We start from the raw sequence: 26283 nt of genomic DNA on the forward strand, positions 1-26283 counted from the left end.
GAATATAGGGTAACAAAAAGTGAAGAATCCAGCACTCCGGTAAAAAACAACATTTGGGATTAACAAGGAAGACCAAAGCAGACAATATCCAACCTAAATTTTCAATCTGTACAATATTATCCAATGAAATGTACTACTGCGATTCAAACAAAAAACCTTAGGCAGACCCCATGTACGTATCTGTGTCCAACTAGAAGTAAGTTGACCGGAGAAGTCTGGAGGTCCACCTTAATTCTTTTCACACGTTACGGCATGAAGTGCAAGAACCTTTGCTGACGTAAAGCAGCTTAATCCAAATCAGCATGTTGACCTTGCCAGCCACCACGAGTAATCATAATAACCTGCAAAGTACATACGGAGTGGTAAGATGGCTATCCCCAACAAGCGTATGATTTACTTGTCCAGACAAAAATCGTTTAGATACAGCCTGACTTGACTCAGCAACTGTATTTCAATCAGTTAAAGCGTTTATATTTAGCAGTAATCAACTACTGATATTCATTTAAGATTTTTGAGACCTACCGAGCAATCAATTTTAACATATCTCTCACTCTAGTTCCCATTTTCAGGTCAGTGGATCCGCCATGTCCGTTGCCATGGAAACATTTGTTTACTTTCACAGGTTGTGTTGGTGGATCCGCTGTGGACGTGGAGTCCTGGATTGGCAATGATTTCGTTGCAACTGTTGCTCCTGAATGCGTTCTTCCAGGGACATATGAGGAAGATGAGACACGCATTGTGACCAATGATCAGCGCAGGTAAAAGTCAGTTACATTTAAAATTCAATTACATTTAAAATATTTAGACTGAAGCCTGTAAAAGCCTTGAGAGCTAATCATCACGCTGTTAGCCCGATAGAATAGTAACTGGCTATTAAAACTATAAACATTAACAGTGAGAAAAACAGTTAATTTTCATTATGAAATTTCGTAGAGAAATAGGAATTAAATAGTTATATAATTCTCATGAGGTGGTCGGACAAGGGCAAGGGTACATTCACGAAGAAATTAATTTTAAATATTTTTTTACAGGGAAAGGTAATAGTGTTTTGGTAGAACTATATAGTAGCTCCGCGGCGCCAACGGCACTATAACTTGACTTTTTCTACAGTTTTTTGGTTGCTAATTATAAATGTACCTTTCATTTTTGGCGCTCGAGTCTAATTAACCTGTAATTAACCCCTGAAATCCATCCAACAAGGGGTTTCCATACGTGATCTTCACAAGACAGAGCACGGCTACGTCTGTTTTGAAAGGTTCATATCCCGTCTGGCAAGTGCAATAACTTGTTAACGTATGGGTACTCAACCCCCCGGGCCAGTACTAAACATGGCAAAGGGATATTCCATTTGGCCAACAACAAGCAGATGCACCGCCAGTATCAGAACCCCTAAAAGTGTAGAAAAAAACCAGTTGAAAAGGTAAAAACAGGTGCGGAGCTAATAGCCTATATAGAATTAGTGTTTTTTTTTATACAAGCAAACACGAAGATTAGTGAAGTTCCAAGGAGAAATTAACCATATATGTAAAATTAAAATTAGAATCATATAAGTGGAAGCTACATTAGCATAAATAACAAGTGAAAGCAAGGCCAGATAAAATAAGGTATATGAAAATGAAAGTTAAAAAAAAAATAGAAAATCAGTTTTAAAGGTTAAAGCTCTGCATCCAATTAGGCCCAGCGGTGTTTTTTGAGTGAAGGTTAAGGAATCGGCCTTCTCGCTTAGCTAAGCAAAGCCTTACCTGACATGATAGGAATTATCCGCCATTTTACTTTAGCCTTTAGGCTTAGCTGAGGCTAGATTGAAAGTTGGCAGAATAAAATGATAAGGGGTAGGTTACGGAAAGATTTGTGATATATTAAGAATTAGACTTATCCTTTAATATTTAGGATAACAGACATAGGCTAATGTACAAGGTGTGGTTCCAAGACTGGCCGTGGCCTTGTTTTTGATGTAGATAATAATTTGCACTTGACTATCCGTTATTACCAGTTTGGTAGGTGCTTGACATTTTGCTGATTTGTTTTTGCTAGAGTGAATTTCATATGTTTATGTATGACATTTCTTTATTTTATAAATCTTCTGCATAATTTATTTTAATTTTTTAGGGTACAACATTAATATTGGCCTAACCTTAATGAGCCTACATTCTTTAATAGTATTTTTATATATGCAAAGATAATTTTTTTTTAATGTATGCAAATAATTTCTGTTGAAAAGTGTTCTTTTTGCTCATTGTTTTTTATGAGTTTACATTAAAGAAAAATGTAAACAACATCCAGCCCATATGATGCCTTGGTCAGTATGGTTATCCTACTTGTATTCAGAAAATTTAGCCTTTTAGCCTGTGGCAATGTGATGTACTTGCAGCTTGGATATCCGTATGCTTCCTTGCAAGGTAATTATTTTTGCCTGACACTGGTCTGTTGAGACCCGTAAACCATCAGTGTTTTGTGTGTTTAAGACAAAACACTATGAAGCACTCATAATACAAGTAGATTATATGATTGATGATAATTGTTAAGTTGGTCTTTATCCAAGAAACAAGATATCAGTTTTGAATAGCAATGTTTTGTATTTTGGTGTTTTGCAAATTGGTCTTGACTACTGCCGCTTGCCAGAGAACAAAGAAATTATATGAGTTTTGATTTACTCAGAAAATCAACTTACAACATATACTGTTGATCCTGGTAACAAATCTTTGGTGCTACCAGAGGTCATTTAATACTGTATTACTAGATTCCTTTGTCTTGTGATAAACATTTTACCAGTGGATATTGGTTATTCTTACTAGCTTTGTTTTTCACTCAAAGTATGCTTAAAGCAGTGGTACAGTATACAATAAGTCATTTTTGGCTTGTACAGGTAAACTAAGTTAGGTATTTTATAGTATGTCTGGTAATTGATATATTTTTCTTAGGCAAGGGAGAAGTAGATTGAAATTGCATTAGATGATGCATCATGACAGAGGGCACAGAATATTATCAGCAGATTGGCCAGTTGCAAAAGGCTTTGAGAGAAAGGTAAGGCATCTCCAACAGGTTTTGGCTTTATAATTGCAATTTTTTTTGGTCAATGTAAGTTATATTAATGTCTGCATGTAATGAATCAGTTTTTATTTTCAGTCTACATGCCATTAGTATCGAGCATAAAACCTTAGGTTGCTTTTGAAGTGTATGTTAACTTGAAGAGCAGTAGCTATATGCTATATGTAATTAGGTGCCTGGGTTTACGAGTCAAAGATAACAGACGTGAAACAATAGAATTTTCTAAACCGAATTTTTTCTTATTCAATTTTTATGTTACTAGTAAAACTAGTGTATACTGTTGAAACTTCAGCAGTTAATTAGCTAAAGAATACTCTTTTATAAAAGGCTTTGGTATGTATACTTAGAAAAAATGCAAATTACTTTAAAAAGTGTGATTTTTTGACCTAGAGAAGTCAGTTGGGGTAGACTCTGTGAAATCTCTCTGAAAGCAGCTGGATTAAACTGTGCTTTTTGAAACAGGATTCATGGGATATGACTTTTGGTATTGTTCATTCATGGCAGACTGACATCTGTTTGTGAAGTCAGTCATATTCAGTATTTGCAATATCAAATGATTCTGGTTTAATTGTAAGGTGTAATTTCACCAGTTGTGGTTGTCCCTTTATTTGGGTAGATTTCCCACGAGTTCTTCCCAGTTTCTTCATTTATGTGCGCTTTCAGCCTAATTGCCTTCTGACCCAGGTGTCTATCTGTCCTGCTTTGGTGTCTTTCTACTGGCCGACATCCTATTGCTTCTGTATATACACTTACATAACTGTTTAATCCACTTGTTTTCTTATCAAGTGCCCAGATCATCATAATCTTTTCCAGCCTTTGAACACCACATCTCTTGGCAGCTTCCTTATGTATTGTACAAGCTTTGCAGTGCATTCTAACACCAGTTATCAGCATTTTCTATCACACCCCATCAGGATGTCCTCCATTTTGTATGTGAGTGTTTGTGTGTCTCCACTGTGTAAAGAAGCACAGATTTTATATAGGTTTCTTGAAAGTTTTTTCTTTTTTGTTAATATGCTCTCATTTGCTAGTGCAGCATCGTAGTCAATTACTCTTTTTCCACTTTCTCAGGACCACACTCTCTTCTTTGCTTTCTTTCTGGTCACCATACTTATGCTTCTGTTTACATCGATTATCAGTCCTCTCTTCTTCATTCTCCTCTTGTATCTTTTAAATGTTGTCCTCTTCCTTGGCTTTTTCTGTTAGTGCCTTTTTATCTTCTGACATAAGATCTTGAGGACCTTCCATTTTACTCATCTATGTAGCTTTTTTTCTATTACAGTACTAGAGCTCTGCAAACAAGGTGTATAGTATGAAAAAATCTGTAGACTGTAATGTATTCTCCTGGACTGGGATCTTATTGACAAAATGTCTGTGAAAATGATATAATTTTCTGGAAGTAGTGTAGATGCTAAACAGACCAGTATTTCATGTAGGAAATTGGAAGTTTCTCTTAGTTACTTTAAATGATTTCAGTAACAGTGACATAACAGGTTGTGTTTTCATCAGTATACCATGTAAAGAATAACACATTGAATAATATTACTTTGAGACATACTAATATTGTTATTAAAGCATAAAAATTGAGTGTACAATACCAGTCTGTTTCCTTCTTCCTAAGTTTATCCGATCATTTCTGTTTGTTAGAGAAAATATCTGGGGAACTCTCCAATGTTTCAAGTGGCATTATTATATGTGTAATAGTGTCATGACCAGATTTCTGCCTTTCAGAGAACTTCATCGTCTTGAGCTTGAAAGAGAACACTTAGCCAGGCTTCAGCGCCGTGAAAAGAGGTATGATCCATTTGTTTTTTCAGTTCTTAATATCATTACTTCAAATGAGACAGTATATCTATATAACTATTGTAATGATGAATGATACTTTAAATTAGTATAAATGTTTCTCTTAAATTTATGAGCATCAGCACCAGTTGTACTGCCAGAAAAATCATTAAATAGTTTTGGAAATACAAGACTTAGTTACTGGGAGGTGCAAAATTCCAAATCGTAATTGCCGTTGTTGGGAAAAGAAGCCACTTGGAGCAATCTTGTCCAAATTATAAAAGTCCACCAGGATACCCTCCTTGTTAGTTATTTCACAGCTGGTCCAATTCTTGTACTGATGGATACTCCATATATGAAAGACTATGGTTTGCTAATCTATGAAAATACAAATTACTTTCAAAATTTGCCATATTTAGATATATAATATCCAGTTTGTACACTAGTCTTATTCATTTTTATTAAGTAGGTTTAAGCCCTCTGAACATCAGTAGTAAAGTGATCTTTTCATAAGCATTATGTTATCAATTGCTTTTCCCATACCAGGCATGACCAGTTGAGATCCAAGATCAAAGCTTTACATCAGGAATTAATACAAGAAGAGATTGAGTCTACCCAAAGGGTAACTCTTCTGTTGTCTCAGGTAGACTCTGTACGAAGGGAGTATGAATTGCTAGAGGCTAGAACTGAAAGACTACGCCAGAAAAAGGTAAGTATTCATGTACTTCATTTTCTCTTCGACTCCAGCTAAATTCCCCATTGGAGAATTATTTTTATTTATTAGATTTCAATAGAAAGATGTTGCTGTATTGTCAAGAATTTCCTGAGAAAAATCTGTGTTGGATGGAGCCAGATAAGAGTTGCCATTTACTAATTGTGGTTTAGACACAAAAGTGCATTTTTGCAGATCTTACTATTCTGTTGATGATTTTATGTTGAACTTAAAAAATTATATCCAGTTTTAACTTTTTCATTTTTAATGCCTCTCAACCTAATTTTTGCAGAAACCCTTTGAATCTTTAGCAGTACCTCTCACCCAGTTCATAGCTCCTATAGTCTTCAAATGTATGTCTGCTACAAAGGTTGGGTGTGCACTAAACAGTGGCAGACTTGTAAAGTTTATGAACCAGAACATCTACATTTTATATTGTACTAGTATATACATGTTTTGTATTGTATGAAGCTTATGTAAAGTAAAGTTTATGAACTAGAACCTATGTAGTTGGTATACTAGAAAATATTTTCACCGAATGAGGCAGGTTTTAATGTAAGATTCGTGGTTAGAAATTAGAGTACTTAAAAGAAATTAAGATTTGCAAATAACAAGTGTATAGCCTTGTCCTGTTTAGAAACCTGGTTTTCAAAGTTTGTAAAATTAATATTTGGTAAATAGTCATTTGACTATTTACCAAATATTAATTACCATCATGTAAAATTCCCTGTAGTGTGTAAAAAGTAGTTTAATACTGTAGTACACGTATGTTATTTGAACCATACTGTATTCTTAGAAAATTCTTTAAATTAAACATAAATTTATTTATTTCAGCGTCAGTTTGAACTGTTTGTAACCAGTTCAAGCCAAAGGCCTGCTTATGTTGGGACTTCAAGTTATGGTGCCCAAAACATCAATGATCCAGGTAGGCAGTTCATAATTCATGAGATGTAGAAACTACACTTCTGATTTAACTTAGGTTGGACCACCAGATTAATAGTAGTTAGGTTCTTTGTAATGGACATCTGTACTGATCATTTAAGTTGAAATACAGCCATCAGAGCCACCTTACATTACATTGCTCTTTGTAAGAACTGACGATGGTTCAGTATTTTATTTCTGATGGTTGAAGGATTTCATCTTTATTCAACCTTTGCCTATCATAAACAGAAAGATGGGTTTTATATACAGCAGCTTTATGTTTTCTTGTTCTTATGTTATTTTAAAGGCAATTTTTAGATAATATTTCTGCAGTTAAATTATCTGACACCATCTAAAAACCAAATGAAACTCATAATTATTGGTATTCAAAATCAGCAAACATTTGTATGGAAGAAGTTTTAGAGGTTACTAATAAGATAAACTAAAGCACTATCAAATGCCATTTTATTGGATGTTTTGTTATTTTTTTCTTCTTTGCCTGCACATTCAGTTTCCTCTGTTTGTAGATGCCTTAGATTCAAAGGTTTTTAGGTTTTATTTGTTTTGGAGTTGGAGTTTCTTCCCTTGACTCCTGTATTTTTGTTTTGTTTTCTTTTATTTAGGCTATTAATTGTTTGTCCAGTTTTCTTTTTATTGCTCTAATCCTGGTCTTTTTGACGGATTCCAGTTCTTTTATTTGTTTCTGATTTTGATTCTATTGTGAAAGTTACTGTTCTGTCTTGCAGTATTATTTAGGTCTGTTGTATACATATTTGAGCATTAAAGTCTTAAATTGTAACCAGAGTTGTTTCATTTTGGTGTTCATTAATTATATCAAGTTGTATGCCTAATAAGAAATTTGGAATTAAATATTTTGTCTGGTTTATAGAGTCAGGGAAATAAGGCTTCTGTAAAATAATTAACAAACTTCTAAAACACTATTATATTTATCTTACAGGACAATACGGTGACAGACTCAGACCTCAGCCAGATGCAATTAGTGCTATTAGAACATCACTTCAACTCAGTGAACAGCAAATCCGGCATCCTCTTGCTCCTTTCTATGTACCATCTTTTCAAGATGTGTATCCCTCAAGCAGTACTATCCCTGCAAGTTCACAACTACCAAGCGGTAAAGCCCAAGGCCCCATGGTGATGCCCTACCCTCAGACTGCAGAGCATTTAAACCTTCCTCGAATGCCAGTGCCCCAGAGTGAAGGAAATGTTTTGGGTCCTTCAGATCGTAACCAACTTTATTATGGTGGAAATAGTGCCTATAATTCAGGTGATCCTGCTTATAATCCCCAGACACTTGCCAAAAGGGCCACTGGTGACTCCCATCTTTCTGGGGACAATTTTGCAGCACACATGCAAGGTAATAGAAGCCAGTATATAACAAAAACAATTCCAGGGAAAGAGCAGATTTCAGAGGGTATAGTTGTTGATGAAGATGAGGCAGCCATTAGCAACATGAATAGAGCATCCTTAAGAACTGGTTACCAAAACAGTGAACTAGAAGGGATTAGCAGGAACATTATAATTGCTGATGACCATGCTTTCATAAGAGGACCAGAAAAGGCATCCGGACAACAGCAGCCTTTTTTCCAACCCTCGTCAAACCTTACATATCATGCACAAGGATTGTCATCACAAGATAACACGTTGCAGCCACACGCTCGCTCTGGTCACTATCCACAAGAATCTTTACAACCTGTGCATCATCCTTTACCGGCACCTTCCAAATCACATAATGTACAAACCTCACTGGAGAGTACAGCCAGAACAGATTTCCATCCAGCCCATACAGCATCACCTACTAATCAAGTCACTTCAAGATCATCTAGAGATTATGTTAATCAAATGGAGGATAGAAGAATTGTAAATCTGCATGCTCCAGATGCAAGTCACAAAGAGGAAGGAAGTCCATCAGCTGAGCAGGTCGTTTCAATGAGAGAGCTAGAAGTGCTGCATGATCCGTCATCCCATGAAAGGGGCCTGGGATTGGAGGATGTTAATTATGAGGCTTATATTAAGCAAGAAGAAGAAATGAGAAATGTTCTTGAGTCACTTCATTCAGCCAATGAACAGCTTTCACACCAGTATGATTCTATAGAGGAAGAGAAAGTTGGTGGCCCTGATGTTCAAATTCTTAATGATGTTCCACATGAAAGGCAAAGGAATGGTGTAACAGTTGATAATGATAGATCTACTTTAGGAATGAGATCAGTTGATGACGCAGGACTACAAAAGGATCCAGATGTGACTGAAGCAGACCCTGCTGAAGAACAGACCCCAGAAGTGGTTGAAGCAGATCTTGTTGAAGAACAAACCCCAGAACAGACTGAAGCAGACCCTGTTGAAGAAACGACCCCAGAAGTGGTCGAGGTAGATCCTGTTGAAAAACAGACCCCAGAAGTGTGTGACTCGCAGAGATCAAGTACAAGTAGCCAAGAAGAATCAGAATCTGTTCCAGAAAGACAAGAGGACATGACCCCAGGATCTCTTGATAATGAGAGGATAGTTACAATGGAAAGTGATACAAGTGATGATAAGGAACCAGAACCTCCCAAAAGAAGTACTCATGGTGAAACTATCCAGTCACCATCTCGAGACACTAGTTTCTCCAAGTCATATCCTCAGAACACAGCTAACAAAGCTGATGAAGATGATGACTCTGATTTTTTTGACAGAGAAATACCAGTTACTGGTGAGTAGTAGAGAGGTTCACTGAATCAGAGTTCTGTAATGTGAAAATAATTTCAGGCTTAGTAATTTTACTTTATTAAAAATTCAGAATACAATACAGTATATAAATAACTTAATAAATAAGAAATTAAGAGTTCAGAATACAATACAGTATATTTAATTAATTTCATGAAGAAAGTACCAACATCTGTTAGATTGCCTGAAAAGGCAGTACCTGTACTTTATTTGAAGTGTTATACAATGAACCCCCCTTATTCGCAGGGAATGCATACCGCACCCTCCCTGCGAATAGCTAAAACCCGCGAATACTTAAAACCCCTCTTAAAGCACTTAGAACTGCCCATTTTGATAGTTTAAACACAAGAAAAACCCTGTAAAAATGCTTATACCTGAGTATTTTAATAGTTTTATCACAAAAAGTGCATTTATTCATGAAAATATATGAAAATACAGTAATTAGTGAATATTTCTCAGTGAAAAATACCGTGAATGGGCGAATTTTCCGCAAATGATTGGTAGATATGTTCCACAGAGAAATCCGTGAATGCATGAGTCCGCGAATCTTGAGAACGCGAATACAGGGCGTTTACTGTAGTCTTATTCTTCCTTCACTGTTATTTAATTACTCAGTCGAATTGGCGTAGGTAAAATTTAATTTTCAATTTGTAAAGGTTCATTGCCAGTTTTTATTCTTTCCTTATGTAAGGCTGAATGTTGTCGTTTTCTAAGAGCTTAGATATACCAATGGATTTTCATGGAGGAAGTTGGATCACCCTCTAGTGTTGTGATTCATACTTTGTAAGAGATAGGGAAATGAAAGTAGGATGGGTTTTGATTGAATCCAGCTTGCATTTAGATAATTCTGTTTCTTACTTTTCTGCAATTCAGCATTATAAATGTTAGACAAAAAATGGCTTTGCAGAAATAGTGCAGAGGAGTGGACTTCACATTCAAAATGCAAAGCAAATAAACTAACGTTAAAAAGGACTACGTAATTGCTGTTTAAGAGAGGGAGGAGATAGAGTTTTTATGACATTTTAACTCCATTAATTAGTAGTAGATCATCATTCAGTCTAAAGATGTAACTGGATATCTTAATCACCCATTAATATAACTGATAGTTAAAATACTTTGTGTAGCAGAGTGAGATTTATCTTTTAGCAAAAATAAATAGTCTTTACAAAGGAAGTGAGGGTAGAGTTATTGTTTAGATTAATTGCCCTCAGTTCAACCTTGTAAAGAAGTAAACCCAAGGAGAAAGCACCCAAATTGTAAAGGAAGTGCTCCAATACAAATCCGAAGTGGTGTGAATACCCAAAATATCAATAGAAGAGATTACTGATCGGAGCAAATTAAATATCAGGGATAAGATACTCAGGCAGTCTGATGGGTGTTATACATTCTTGTCACTTGAGAGGGGGACATTCCTTCAGCTATAACGCACCATCATTTGAATAACTGCTTTATGTGGTTTAGTGTTAATTTTGTTATTTTCCTCTCAGCATCAAGAGCTTACAAAAGCCTTGTGGGTGACATGTCTATTGGAGGACCAGGGATTCCTACTGAAAGTGACAGTGATGACATTGAGGGACAAATGTCTGCACTAACTGTGAGAGGGAATCCAGTAAAGAAGTAAGTGTTTATGAGACAGGGTGTCTTTCTTGTATTAAATTAGAGACTGGTATAAATTTTTGGATCATAGTATGTCACTTCATTTTCGTAGATTTTACAGCATTATCACCATAATATTGAGTGTTTGAATTTTCCTGTTAGTTGTAGATTAGACTTGTCAGCTTGAAAATAGACAGACAAAGGAAGTGATATTTTAGGAAGTAACAAGACCCCAGCAACATATTCATAAGGATTAGATAGAACAATGCTAGATTAGCACAGGCTTGAGTGGTAGGGATTCCTATAGTAGAGGTAAACTGATCTTGATAATATTGTAGATTATGATCACTCTACAAAGGATAAAAGAAATTTATTATGGTAACTTAAGGCCACCTCTCACTCACTCGTAAGATTAGGGCATTGTTGCATAGGCATATTTTTAGCATCTTTTTGCATCTTGATGCCAGATCTTATCCGAAGCTGCCAGTGGTGGCAGCAGAAGTGATGTTACTTACATTTGTCTTCTTGCACCTAAAGGTTAGCACCATTGTTTGCAGTGGAAGCGTAACCTATCCAGTATGCTTCCAGCTGATGGAAATATACTTTCAGTACAATAGGAGAATGGTCATCTAGTGCTATTAGACCCTTACTGCAGAACATATCTTGTATATAATTATCTTTTAACAACTGTGGTAAAACAATAAGTATCAGTTTTATTGCTGATGTATCCTACAGTGTGTAGCCTTCAGTGTTTCTAAACGAAATCTACAGAGAGCTGGTTACTGTCGCAGAAGCAGAAGGTTCTGATAAACTTATTTACAAACTGGGTGGCATTAAGTGCATGTATACTGACTACCCCAAGAAGTAAGGAAAATGCTAGATATTAAAAGAAACAATTTACCCTAAGTGATAGAGCAAGTGTCATCTGGGGACAGTATTGGTGGCAGGGTATCACATGCTGGGAAAAAAAAGATCCCTGTGACAGTGCATGTAGGCCACCTTGAATTTCCAATAATGCCAATTTTTGCTCAGGTTTACAACTAGGTCTTAGAACCTGACCATACTGGCAAGTGATTACTGGATTCAGACTCAGTTTTCTAACAGATCATCCAGTGAACTTCCATCATGTTCATGATCAGAAGTTTTTATTTTTATTGTTGTTCTGTTGTCACAGTTACAGATGGAGATGGTATGTTTTTTTTTTTAATCAGAGAACAATGTTGCAAACAGACATACAAATAAAACCAAAACTGACAAGGAAATGTGGACATATGGTGGATATATATTTCTTAAGTTAACAGTATCTTCAAAATGCAAAGTACCCATGGCACATAGGCCCGTCCCATTAAAGTTGATCAATTCATTGGTCTGTGTTTATTCTTAAATATAGTAGATGTAACCTTGATTTTTTCAAATCTAAATATGTGTTGCAAATGTAAATCGCCACCATACTAGGAAAATTGGTTAATATTTTTATGATTATGAACATCTTGAATTTCAAGGGATGAGAGATGGTCTGTAAGTGGAATGTAACCTCAACCCTCACTCAAGTTGCTTGCTTTGTTTGAAGCTTTGCTTTCGTAAGCATCTGCGCCTAGTTGGATAAGAGGGATGAACCTGATTATAAGACAGTGGTTATATCTGCAAATTTTTAGAAAATATATGCGGTTATATGAGTATCAACCAATGCCATATTTGAGCCCGATGTCTGCTAATGAAGTAAATGGTGAGTTGATTATGTTGTCTACCCACTGGAACATGAAGGTCGAGGAGAGTCCAGGTTATAGAATAATTACTAGCATGTGAAGGTATGTTGTGAAAGGTTGATACTTTGTCAAGGTGAGTAGGGCTGTATTTTGCAGTATGGCAAATAAGGTTTAAAGTAGGCCCCAGATAGTATTCACGTGGAAGGGACTATGCATTGATAACCCATTTGGTTATGGAAGTGTTCTGAATTTAGGTTGTGAGTAATTTCAGCTGCTAAGCTTGTTTTTAGATTTCTAGGTTGGTATCAAGAACTTACCTCCAACTTCACCATCCCTAGCAGGATAGACAACCTTGGTCAGTCAGTCAACCAGCTTCTAGGTCAGCTCTTACCAAACTAATGGTTTCAAATTGAAAACCTGAACTCTGAGCTATCTTATGTCATGTTCTTATAATCCCATTTGGTGAATCTGAAATGATTTTTAATTTATATGAATATTTTTGTGTGCCTAGTAGCAACAAACTATTGTCTTATACTTAGGTCTCCTTCCCTGTCAGTTTGCCACAGACATATCAAATAAAGAGTGAAGCTTCATACCAAGATGTGATGATAAATTTAGGTAGCTTATGTCAGTGGACAAGGATTGATTTATAGCTGCTTACTGAAATTAAAGGTAATGATTTGTACTTCTGATACAAAATTTTATGTTTTCTAAAATGAGAATGCCATTTTGTTCACTATTAAATTTCTATTTACTGTATTTCCTTGGATGGACTCTTCTGAGTTGAGTCAGGACGGTGTAATTTTTATTGCTGTTAATACAATCCTTTACAGTGCCATTCTGTGCAAATGTGAATTAGATTTCAGGTAATAAAGTTACTCCTAATTTTTCCTCTTAATTTACAGACCAACATTCCGACCTTTTGCTTCAAGTATTCCATCACTGCGGCCTAAACCTCCTAGTACTGACACTGATAGTGTTGACAGTGTGGAAGCTGCTATACAAGCAGCAATGACTAAGGTTAAAGAAGGTAAATAGTTGGAATTATGACTTTTTACATAGAGTTGTTACACGATTGTAAGAGGACATAATTGAATCTTCAGTTCTTGCAGTTGAAAAATAGCATTTAATTGTAAGAATACTGGTGTAAGTTCCAGCATGTTATCAGTTTGTTCTCAGCTAAGTTTTCATGGATGTACTCTTAATTTGTTAATGGTGACAAACCTATAATCAGTAGGGGGTTGTTGAATTATTATATAACAACAGTGAATTTGTATATTATGCTGTGTACCAAGAAGTTTGTGGGTTACCTTTTACGTTCTTTTATATAAAAACAATTAAATTTTTTAAACATAGCCAGTCATGCATATATACAGTACACGAAGCTCAAGATACTAATCTTTGGAAAAAGCAAGAAGATCAGCTCTTCTGATGGTTACCTCAGATCCTAATGGTTAACTGCCTCACTTTTTGTGGTGGCTGAACAGCTGCAACAAGACAGCAGTGGTGGAAGGTCAGCACCAAAGTTAAAATTTACATTTTTATCAAAAACCCATGACATTCACATTCAGACAACTGAGAAGGGAAGCAAAAGTTGTCATGGCTCTGGAATTAAGAGCTACAAGCATAATGGGCCCCAGGCAACAGAATATGGCCTTTGAAGTAAGAGAGGCACTTGCTGCTAACCACGAGACCACAGATGACTAAGGAGGCAAAGAAGTGACACGTCTGGAACTTCTCTTGTATCTCTTTCTATTAAGATAACAGTTCCTGTGGTTAGGGGACCTGTCTTGATAAATCTCGTAGGTAAATTCATTAAGGACAGAACTGAATGAACAAACACTACTCAGATGATGACTGTCTTTCAAGAATGAATAAAAAGGAGCCACATATCTCACCTGCCAGACCAAGACATCTACACTGAGATCTAATAAGCAAATCCTGTGGGGCTGTGCTGGTAGCAATCAAAAAAAAAAAAAAAATCAAAAGCAATCAGGCTTTACAGAACCCCCTTAGTAATGTACTCACAGTGACTGAAAATAATTTACAAATGTCTGGGAAATGGATGAAAAGATATAATGAGGAGGAAAAAATGTAAAAGGTCATCTTGAACAGTCCAAAGTCTAAGGAAGATTTTGAGCAGCTGTGTCAACACAAACACAAAATAAGTCAGTTAATCACTGCGGACCTGAAGTGATTGTAAGCACATGTACCAACCTACCTGGAGCAGATCTTTTGACTTTCTAAGAAACACAATGTGTAAGATTCAATTAGTGCCTACCTGGAGCAGATCTTTTGACTTTCCAAGAAACACAATGTGTAAGATTCACACAAACACACGTATGTTGCTGAAAGTGGTGTTTGCAATAAAACAAAAATTAATTTTTGGCATTCTACCTACAATGAGTTTTTTACAAGTCTTGTTTTCTTACAATAGTTGCGTAAAACAGGGTTATTTTTAATTTTCACATTTTAAATGTACATTTTCCTTTTCTTTCAGAGAAACCAGATTCCTCGGACAAGAACCAAGAACCAGCAAAAGTGACAGAAACCTCAAGTACAGAGTCAAAGCCACCTGTAGCCAAGGAAGCTGCCCCTGTACCTGCAGGGGGAACTAAACCAATGAAAGGTAAATCCAAACCCTCAGGAGCGCTTAACTTGAAGCTGGACTCTGACTCGGAGTCCTGCGAAGTTAGTGGAGGAGACAATGACTCTGACGATGATTTTGACTTTTATGGTTAGGTTATTCCATAAGGAATAAATTGAGCCTATACTTTGATATGTAATTTTATTGTTATATGAAAATAATTTATAAATATTTATTGTTGTATGCATATGGAACTAACTTTATTGTTATAAATGTAGATGAAGATAGTATGGAATAAAATAATTACGGACATGTATTTAATTTGTTTTTCCCTCTGTGGTAAGGTTAATCAAGAAATGTAGTACAGAAGAAAGCCACACAAATAAAAGAAGAAGAGCAGAGCAAGATAATTGCTATGCTTTGTAGCATATTGGGCAAGTTGGTAACCTCACTCTTGTGTGTGTGTGTGAGAGTGAATCCCTCTACATAAGACCAGGGCTCTATTTTTACCCCATCTGGATTCAAGGCTTGTAGTGATACGAGTATTAGGAAAATTGCAAAGTTAAGAGGACATCGTGGCTATTAAAAATACATCGTTACAAAAAGTACGAGGAATCACAATCGGTAATTGGCAAACATATGAGTAAGCAAGGCTAACAACAAACAGTGCATGGAGACTAGGGTTTGGGGATATGTTGGTAAGTTCAAGCAAGCCACGACCATCAGAAATAATGTGTGCAACCCTAATGAGTTTTAACTGCATTTTTTATATGCCCTGAAAATGGTCATTTAAGCTTTCCAGTGTCATCTTGCTTTCACTGGGGGACCACCCATCCAAGCACTGACCAAAATTATGGAAGCTAGGTGGAAGGATGCTGGAGTATCATTAATGTATTCTACTTAATTGCTCTTAACTTTCTTGGTGACCCATAGTTCAGAAAAGTTTCCAAAGACCAGGTAAAATGACTAAGGCTTAACATTTGATATTTTTCACGTCTAATGTAACCAGTGAGTGAAAAAGAAAACGGCACAATTAACCATCAAAATATTGAGGTTGCTACAAAATAGATAAAAATCTCTCTCTCTCCCCATCCCTCCCTGTCTCTCTCTTTCTTTCTCTCTCTCTCTGACACGTACATAGCATCCCGAATGTTTTTAACGGGATCAGTGCCATTAAATATGGCTTTATTTATTTAACACTTACTAAATTCACTGGTTTTGAAACTTACGAGAGATGGTGAATTAAGAAAAACTTTTCTTAAATTTGTTACTTTGTTTTGGGCAGTCCTAGGTGCAAGATCCTATCCTGACGTAAAGCCAGCAATATCTGTCGCTCTTGATTGTGAATAAGAACAAATACCTTTTAATTAAAATTAAATTTACGACATCGCAAAAACTAATGAAACAGCATCAAAAATCATTGTTTTACAACATTTTCGTTGCTTTGATACGTATTTTATTCGAATTATTAACAAAATTAAATGCCACAGTAGCCGCATAGTCTTGGCTCTCTCTCTCTCAATTCATTCATTTATTTCAAAGTTTCCAAGTCACCAACAGATGTCACTGCTACGCTTCTTGACATCACGTCTTTAAAAGGGTGTTATTTCTGATGAGTCCTTGTTTGTTCCCTCAGCCAATCAGGGGACTTTTTATTTTCCTCTGCTTGAAAGACACGTCACAGGCGTCTGTGATTGGCTGAGAGTTGCTCAAATAGTTCTGTTGAGAGATTTAAACGATCAGAAAGTCTGTTTACTGCGTTTCTCTTGGTTGTGGCCTGTACGTGTGCAGAAGTCAGTGTGATGGGCTCTAAAATCGGAAGTAGGTTCTTCCCTGTTGATTCTCTAAAGGGAAAATTGAGGAAGTATTACTCAAGTACGAAGGTGTAACAGAGCCATAGCATTTCTAAAGATGACAGGTGAGAACTTGAAAATTTTCCTGTCTGATAAGTTCAATATTTCCCGACCTAGAATAGATGTGAGAATTTTTATCCAGATGGTCTAACCATACAGGGGAAAGGAACTTATTTTTTTAACGATGTAAATGTCCAATATTTGTGGCGCTGAATTTAGTATGTGAAATATTTTCGACGTTTGTCTAGTCAGCTGAATGGAATGATAATGAAGTTATTTATCGATGAAAGATGAATTCATATAACAGTTCAAAGATGTAATTTATACATTCTCCAAGAGTTTTGTAGTAAAAAGCTTCAGATTTTCCCAGGTCGGGCTTCAAAATCTTGTCATGCTTATATTTTGCTCGTGGCCTCTTGTTGATTAAGAAATCCCTTTCACTGAGGGACCTTCCTGCCTTGCCTTAAAGAAGACTTTAAAAAATAAAAACTGTTATTTTCCATAGGTGAAAGCTAAGATTATAATGTTTCTACTCTAAAATTTGGTGGATAATCGAAGCATGCATATTTTTGCATATTTTTTAGTAAAGTCCAGACCACACATGTATTTGTGGTTGCTATTCTGTTTATAATTAGAGGTTCCATAATAAAACATTGGATATCCTACACATTGTGAACATCGAAGAAACTTTTTTTTTTTTTTTTTTTTTTTTGTCGAGTGGCAGGCCTGTGTGATATTGAAAGGATTGGTTCTGGAACATCTCATGAAACGATATAAAGACTACCAAGACCTTCCGGCCTAGCCATGTATTGTATTAGTCTCGATGCTGGTTTTAACCACTATACCCAAAAATTTGCATTGATAATGATGCTATAACAATGTTAGGCTATTTTTTCCCCTTTCAATCTTCCAATATCGCTCCAGAGGGTAATTTATTGCTATGGTTTTGTTTGTCTTGCACACACACACACACACACAGGAGGGGAGTGGAATGCGACATTATCCATCAGTTACTTTTTCATTTCGTGCTATAGCTGATATGGACATCTAGTTACAGTAGTTAAAAACACACACATACACGGCACACACATACAATGCTACATGTCAAGTATTTCGTTTACAAAGAAGATATTGATTCAGTTTTATGGACGATGTACTGAATTTTATCAATAGAATATGACATGCGGTTTACAAAATTTACTATTTATTTGCAGTCTAAATATAATTATTGCCAAAGATAGAGAAAATTCATACTAAAAACAAACTACTTTTTCATGGACGAGCTTGTTAAAAAAATAACCATATTAGGGGTTGATTGCAGGAATTAAAAATGGTAAAGATGAAGATTTTACACCATTAATGACACTTTTCACTGAAAAAAAATCTTAAGGTATCATACCGTCCCTGTTTGGTAAAACAACTGGGTAAGTTCATTTGCCTCTTTTATTACCAAATGCTCATGACGAAAGCCCTTAAGAATTTAGAATTCTTCAATAAAATCTATCTTTATTAGTATAAAACACTAATTTAAAATTATCAAAATTGGAGACTCGTGAAATTGATTTGTATAAGAAAATATACTTTCCAAAATAAAAACTTTAGACCATAGTTATTTTCTGCCCCAGTCGCTTAGTAACATCTGCCAATTATTCGTTTAATTGATATTTGTTGCAGCCGTTTTCGGGATAATATAAAAATTTATTTCAATTTTAAGTAAGATAATTTTATTCTGGAACTCTTTTCTTACGTCGTTCTGACGAAATTTAGTACGTGTTATGTAAAATCAAAGGCTATATCTTCGGTGTAAACAAAATAGTTTGCCAGTTACTATTTATACTCTACGTCGTACGGAGGCGATAACGTGACGTGCAGCAGGGTTGTGGGAGGGTCCCAACGACACCTGGAAACAAATATTTCAGTTCTTTTGCCCCGATCACCACCAACCACGTCCTCTGAGAAACTTAGCTCTCCCAGTTCGTCAGGCAAGCTAATGATCCAGACTTGTGGTTAATTACAGTCTTGTTTTACTGAAAATATAATATTTATTGAACTGGCAAATATACTTGCCTTTCAGTTTATCACCATTGAACACATTTTAGCCAAAACTCTACAAATTTTACCCTTGCTTCCGTTCAGATATCTAATTCTAGAAAATATGGATATTTTTGCAAAGACATTTATAAATTCAGTCGATAAGTTTGCCACTGCACGTTCCATTTCCTTTGCCAGATTTTGAACACATTATTTTCCTTGTCTCAGACTTTGTCACAGTTAGCTTTAAAACTTCTCTCACGACAGTTCATTGGGAAAAAATACATCTGAAAACATGTTTAAACCACCAAAAATGTTTTAATAACAGATGTATTAATTTTCGTTTTGTCCTCAATGTTTGTCTATAAGAGCAAATCTGTTTACAAAATTACCTCCTGAGTATGAATACTTACTGTAATCTTAATGAATAGTAATATCTTAGAAATTTTTCTTATTTAGACATGATTTTCATCTGAATGTTATAATTTTGTTTTTAATTTGCTTTCTATTTAAAAATTCGTCTGCTTCATTTCTAGTCATAAATCTCATTTAATTGCATCTTGCATTATGAATAATAACCCATTACCTGGTGTCATACTGTCAAATTAAGTTTGATCTTTTCTGAAATATTAAGTGCTGCCATCATATGAAATGAGTGCTGGGCCTTGTCAGTGTAAGGTGAATATACGGGTAGTTCCTCTGTTGTTGATTCTGTTCATCACCTGCGTCATAAAGGAGGAACAGTTAGTTCCGTTAGATATGGATAAAATAAGAAATTTTTCTTGTGCGTTAAGAAATATTATTAGAAATATGCTTAAAATCCTTAATCTACTACTAACACTTTGCTTAGATTTTTAGGACTGATTGATTGCTGATTATCAGGATTTGTACTGTGAGTAAAATTTGTACTATAAATTGTCTGTCACTGGTTCATTCATAAGTTTTACTTGATTTGCCATCAAACAGGAATTAGTCTCTTCATCCCTAACCGTCCCGTGGGCGGCCACCCCCGCTCTCTCTCTCTCTCTCTCTCTCTCTCTCTCTCTCTCTCTCTCTCTCTCTCTCTCTCTCTCTCTCTCTCCATCTGCTTTGATTGTTTTATCAAAACAAGTTTAGCAAAAAACTTAAAAGGTTTCCTAATTTTTCAGTAATGAAGCGATTATTTCCCGTATCTTTTAATATAAACGTGAATTTTGAAAAATAATGAACTAATTTTTAGGGAGTAAGTATTTTAAGAATTTGTTATAAATAGACAAAATAGTTATCAGTTATACTATATAGTCCCTCTCTAAGCAGATAAAGAAAGCTGGCTAGAAAAGATGAATTTGTAAACCAGAAACGAAACTATAAAAAGAAAACTGTCACATTTATTACCTGATAAGATAATAACTAACATTCTGGAAAGCGTTACTTTTACAACTGAAACCGAAAGTGATGATTGAATATAACTGTACTTAGGCGCATTTAGCATTTAGAACGCGGGCGGTGAGCGGCCGCGTTAACCGCACTAGAGACATCTATGACACTAAATAACTAGAAAGACAAAATAAAAGATAAATAATAACTGACAAAAGTTAGCTGAAGATAATATGACCTTTGATTTTACATAAAATGTATAGAATTTCATCAAAAAATGTAAGAAATAAGTTTCAGGATCACATTAGTTTATTTTTATAGTGAATTTAATTCAATTTTATGAAGAAAACACTTCCAATAAATAAAAATAGCAGCCTGCTATTATTGCTTAAGCTGTCGCAAAGTAAATAACCATTGTCCAAAGTTTTGATTTTTGTACGTATTATTCTTTTATGTATAAAATTATAATAAAATTTAAAATTTATTACTATAAAATAGTATTTAATACTAATAATAGTTAATTTTACTAAACTATTTGGAATATTTTAGGGTTTTCTCGTCAATTGCATTTGGTAATAGGAGCAGCAGACGAATCCCAAAAGTTTGTTTACCAAACATAGATAGGAAAATACCTTTCACAATTCTTTTCTTTAAAGCGAAATATATAATCTATTGTAAATAAATACTAAATTAAATAATATTTTTATCTATTTTTGAAACATAATTATAAGAATTTATATATTATAAATTAATACTTTAATCTCTGACAATAGTTATTTTATAAAAGTCAAGTATGCAACACCGAAGTTACCAAGCATTGTTTTAATTTTATTTTTTATATTTTTTAGCATAATTATTTGATTATAGATTTTATTGAATGATAAATTAATAATAAATATATAATATTATTTTGGTAAAATTTAATGTTCCATAAAATAGAGGGCAATATCTTATATGTAAACCAAGTATCGTAGTTGTCATTTAGTATTTATTGGTCGTGTTTATTTTATAGTTACTGAAAATGTCATCAGATGTCTATAGCGGCGATAGTACATTTCCGAAAGTAAAGTAAAGCCCAGAATTATGGTGAATCCAGTAAGTATATTGATCAATTAATATAGAATATATAGTATATTACTGACAAGTAGCATTCTAGGAATATTAGATCTTGTCAATTTAATGTGACTTTATCTGAATGTCATCATAATTTCTTTTCAAGAATTAGTTTGCATTATTTTTAGTAGTAATTCTCATTTAAATATATGACGAATTATAAAATAAACCACTTCTTATTTTTTTTTTTTATGAAAAACTAAGAGTTACCATTTTAGTTACAATTTCCTTTTGATGTTTATATTGTATATCATATTATGTAAATTAATGTCTATGCATTTTTTGTTTTTACTTCAGATGTTTTAAAAGAAATTTCGGGAGAACTGTAGTTAGTTTTTTTTATTTTATCCCTTTTACTACGACCACATATATCCCACTGAAGCCATATAAAGTTATTTTTAATTTTAACTTCTTGATGGTTCTACTCTCACACCAGACGATCTGATATACAACGATAACGTCTTTGTCTTTTGAAAGGATAAAATTCCCTTGTCAAAATAACAATAATGTTTAATATTGTAAATTACATATGTTTTACAATGGACGGAAAATTACTTGAAATTGGTTTTCAAATTTCGTAGGAACCATCACAGAGCTTCTAAGACCAATTTTTGTGCTGCTGTTTTCTGGTCGGCCATTACTCACTACTCAAGTCCTTGATAGGGGTGTAAGACAAATAACGTTCAGGAAATTTTAATGTTCACGGTGACAATATGCCATCCCACCATTAGTTCGTAAGTTAATTTATATTGATGTTTCGTTAGTAAAAAAGTGTTGGCTGTTTTGTTAAACTTAACCTATATGTCCTTTGATAAGTTATTGGCCATGTGGTCCCAAGTGTCAAGTTCTTTGCTGGCTAATTCAAAGAGTGGTAACCTTCCTCACCAGATTTAGGACACCATGACCTGACCTGGTGGGGGGGCTTCACCCCCTCCGGACCACGAAAAGCACGAGTAAGTTTCTTCCTATGGAAGTTGTCACTAGGCAAAGAGGTGAAGGTATTTCTGGGTTTTGGTTAAGCTGTGACGAAGCCTAGCCTTGGGTATTTCTCTGACTGGCGACCTCAAAAGGTAATTCTGTTTTTACCTTTTCAGCTTTTTTTTTCTACACTTTTAGGGGTTCTGATACTGGCGGTGCATCTGTTTGTTGTCGGCCAAATGGGATGTCCCTTCGCCGTGTTTAGTACTGACCCGGGGGAGGTTGGGTACCCATACGTTAACAAGTTACTGCACTTGCCGGACGGGATATGAACCGTCCGAAACACTGTCTTGTGAAGATCGCGTATGGAAACCCCTTGTTGGATGGACTTCTGGGGTTAATTACAGGTTAATTAGACTCGAGCGCCAATAATAAAAGGTAAATTCATAACTAGCAACCAAAAAACTGTAGAAAAGGTCAAGTTATAGTGCCCTCGGCGACGCTCACCTACCCTATAATTCTACCGCCTATATCTATGTAGTCAGGCTAACTCTTAACGCTAACTCTCATAACTGTCGTTGATAGGCCTACCTGGTTATGCCTAATGTTATGATGGAAAGCTTAGTTCCTGATGTCGCCAGTCTTTGGTATCGAGGTAATTTAGGCTACCGAGTCTTGATTGCTGAAGATATTCTAATTTTGCCCGGCCTGCTTATGTACCTAGCCTGCCTGGTGATGCTCCTGCCTACAAGTACCCTACATTGGTCTGACTTAACCACTTAGCCTATACTAGCCTGTGAACTCGAGTTCAAATTATGTCTTTGAAGGCATAAATCGAGTAAAGATTAGCCTTGCCTGTGTTTACTGACTCTCTGCTGCCTGATGGGCGACTACACATTATTTGTGGTCTTCATGATTCGAGTCCTTCTGTTTGGTCCGACTACCTAGCCTAGCCTAACCTTAACAACGTCTGATGATGACACTCAAAACCACAGTGCCAGCAGAATTGCACCTGTGCCAATGTACAAGTCCGTGTAGGAATTGAAATCTTCCACAATGTCGACCTTTGGAAACAAAATCAAGTCGTGACTTTCCATCGCGGTGGTTTGAGAAAGAAAGAACGCGTGATTCTGGTGTTGGCCTAGGCCTATGAATCATATTGTTAGAACTTATTGTGATTGGTTCGAAATATTTAATCCATAAGCCCTAGGGCATGACCTGGGCCAGCCTGAGATACGATTGGACGGAATTAAATTTCCCACAATCAGGTTAGGGCGACGTGCGTTGGCAGGCTTAGGAACTGCGGGCTGAGAGGAGCGCCGCACTTCGGCCATCTGAAGAACTACGGGAGAGCGGTGCTGCATGACACTGTTCATGTCAACTTGGTACTTAGAAAAAGTTACGCTCCGCTGAAAAAATTGTCGTTTGGGAAAATCAAGCAAATTGGTCGAGTAAGTTACAATTTGGGTAGAATCTGGAATGCTGAGCAACATTTATTCTGCGCAATTTTTCATTTAGAGTCGTTGTTAATGAGTTATGGGTGCGTACCTCAGTTGTCCACGCTACTCAGAGGATGTTTTCTTGTGATTTTCTTATGTTCACGAAGTTAGTTGGTTCTCGTTGGCCAGTGTATTGTGGCTTGGGATCGAAGTTCAGGTGTCATAACTCATATCTTATATGAACATATTAAAAGGGGCAATGCTATGCTATTGTTTTCACCCACATACATCATTAAAATATTTTTTCTAGACATTATTTTACGTTTTATGTTATTAGGGTATTGTTGGTGGTAACAATTCGTTTCCCTACTCCCTTAGGCTGCACTCGACAATTATGGGGTCCCGATGAGGCAAGTAAGGCTTTTTTGGTCGGTTAACATTCATTAATAGCCTGTTAACAGTTGCTAAAGAGTTAAAGATTATGCTATGAAGATGTAAAAAAGACAGTTATAGAGTGCATTGGTGCATTCTAACCTAACTTTCCCTCCTAACCTATTGAAGGGTGCTAGGTCCTAACCTGCTCCCTTGGGGCAATTCCCCCACCTCTTAACCTTACTTAAAGCACCATAAGTGTCATAGAGTAAGATCCAAGGAAGGATCCAAACATAACCTACTCAGTGGTGCTGATTCTTATCTGGCATAACCAAAGGGATCCACTCGTCTTGGACACAGCTAGTAGGCACACATTTCCACACGTCCTATTCCCAACCCTGGTAATTGACACTTTCAGCCTAAGTTTGTTTTGTGTACCCCCACCAGTTTTGTTTGTTTTGCATGGGAAAGACCTGCAGCCTTGGGTCTACCTGCAAGGAATGAGTAATGTTTAGTAAGAAACCTAGGATATAAAAAAGTAATCACTAGTGTCAAGCTGAAATGTTCTGCCTTCGACACCCTTTTGGTTCCACCCTCCAGACTTCCCTCACTCTTTTCCTGCTGGTTTTTCTCTGACTCAGTCAGAGAGGGGTACATGCTTGGAGGTAGTAGTCCAAAATGTACTACTGGCACTGACAACCCAAATGCTGAGCTCTCTCCAGGTGAGACCTTGAAACTTGCTCATGGTGCATCAGCTCTTATCCCTGCTTCATGGGCTGCTCGCTCATGGTGCATCAGCTCTTATCCCTGCTTCATGGGCTGCTCGAGGCACTATAGACTCATTGGAGTACCTTAAGAGGATGTGGCTTTCTCTAGCCACTCCTAGGGACTGTTTCTTTGCCATGCTCCTAGAACTCTTAGCTTCAGCTAAGGAGTTGGCTGCCTCTGATGTTCCTGCTGTTCCTGTAAAGGAGCTCAATTCTGTTGAGCCTCCTGTTTTTATGGGACATAACCCTGTGTATATTTGCCTGCCTTGACCTTGTCTTCTGGTTTAGGTGGAGAAAGTGAATGAATGGTAAAGAAATGCAGGGTCATGTCTTCTTTCTTCTCCTCCTCCTCCTCCTCCTCATGATCTCCTTCCCCTTCCTCTTGCAGGTAGAAGAAGTCTCAAAAGACAACATTGTAAGAGCCCCGAGCTGTCTCTTCCAAACACGTGTGTGTTCGTGTGTTCGTCGATCGTCATCATCGGAGTCGACAGGACAAAACAGGAGCGTCTCGTTTTCTTTCTCTACAGGAATGCGATTTCAACCATACAATATTTCCGTCTGTTTCTCCTAAGCATTGTTGTCTTAACGTATGTACAATCACCACTACTTGCATTGCCATGCAAGCATTCTAATCATGTACTCATAATGTTCCAACGAATCTTCTGTATCAAACTGTGTGTATGTTTCTGTTTGTGAAGACGCCAAAGGTCTCTCCATTTCACATTTATTATGCTATTGCATTGTATCCATTAATGTGTCTTGAATCTCATGCAATTGGCCATATGTAGAATTTCCTGACCCTTCCACTGATGTATGTTTCATCACCGTATGTTAATCATGTCTCTTGATATCGCCATCTGTTTGTCTGCCGACAAACACAGATGTCTGAACCTTTTATGTCCGTTTTACCTGTCTGCGTGTAGACGCTACATTACCGCTCGCACGCGTCAATAACATCTTCCAAGATTCTGTACATTTATCTCAGTAAGGAACAACCAATAAACCAGTTAACACCCAGCCAGTATGTCGCTCATAACCCAGTCCTTACAACATCACATGAGCATTCACTAGGGCAGGTTAGTGTGTCTGCCTTATATTTGAGATAGAAACCAACATGCATTTTAAGGGATTTGCTAGGACTTGGGGTTTCCTCTTCAGCCTGACTCAGTCTCTGTACAAGGCACTAATTCTCAAGGTTGTTCTAAACCTCAATAAAATGTATTGGAAGAAGGCGCCGCCGCAGCAGCAGAAGACGAGGACAAATCCAGCCTGGTGTTGCTTCCATCGGAGGTTCGGAAGCTGCTGGTTTCAGAAGATTACTTCTTTATAGATGTTGATCCTTCTGTCTTTGTTATGTAGTA

General features: G+C 36.2%; 1 protein-coding gene and 1 long non-coding RNA gene across 6 annotated transcripts in view; both read left to right on the top strand.

Annotated features, from left to right (window-relative positions):
* The first annotated feature begins 572 nt into the window (after positions 1-572).
* On the top strand, positions 573-15385 carry LOC136831229 (protein IWS1 homolog A-like). 2 transcript variants are annotated; one of them, XM_067091264.1, is made up of 9 exons: positions 573-758; positions 2922-3024; positions 4780-4842; positions 5377-5539; positions 6377-6467; positions 7422-9170; positions 10672-10801; positions 13392-13516; positions 14987-15385. In XM_067091264.1, exons 2-9 carry the CDS (start codon positions 2963-2965, stop codon positions 15226-15228), a joined length of 2625 nt encoding a protein of 874 aa, XP_066947365.1. In that variant the 5' UTR covers positions 573-758; positions 2922-2962; the 3' UTR covers positions 15229-15385. The 2 variants fall into 2 exon arrangements, with proteins under 2 accessions (XP_066947365.1, XP_066947366.1); XM_067091265.1 differs by having other exon boundaries at positions 594-764.
* Positions 15386-21855: 6470 nt separating this feature from the next.
* Positions 21856-26283, top strand: part of LOC136831230 (uncharacterized) — a 55522-nt gene continuing 51094 nt past the window's right edge. The window contains exon 1 of one of the 4 annotated variants that reach the window (XR_010850802.1): positions 21856-22160. This is a non-coding gene — a long non-coding RNA (uncharacterized lncRNA). The remainder of the gene's footprint in view (positions 22161-26283) is intronic. The other 3 variants (XR_010850800.1, XR_010850801.1, XR_010850803.1) reach the window with 3 other exon arrangements.

The sequence above is a fragment of the Macrobrachium rosenbergii genome, chromosome 48 (assembly GCF_040412425.1).
Source record: "Macrobrachium rosenbergii isolate ZJJX-2024 chromosome 48, ASM4041242v1, whole genome shotgun sequence".
Lineage (NCBI taxonomy): Eukaryota > Metazoa > Arthropoda > Malacostraca > Decapoda > Palaemonidae > Macrobrachium > Macrobrachium rosenbergii.

Bases quoted from the DNA above. Each gene is read 5' to 3' on its own strand.
- LOC136831229 (XM_067091264.1), top strand. From the start codon at position 2,963: ATGACAGAGGGCACAGAATATTATCAGCAGATTGGCCAGTTGCAAAAG. The intron at 4,843-5,376 runs GTATGATCCATT...TTCCCATACCAG, and splicing joins CTTCAGCGCCGTGAAAAGAG to GCATGACCAGTTGAGATCCA. The intron at 9,171-10,671 runs GTGAGTAGTAGA...TTTTCCTCTCAG, and splicing joins CAGAGAAATACCAGTTACTG to CATCAAGAGCTTACAAAAGC.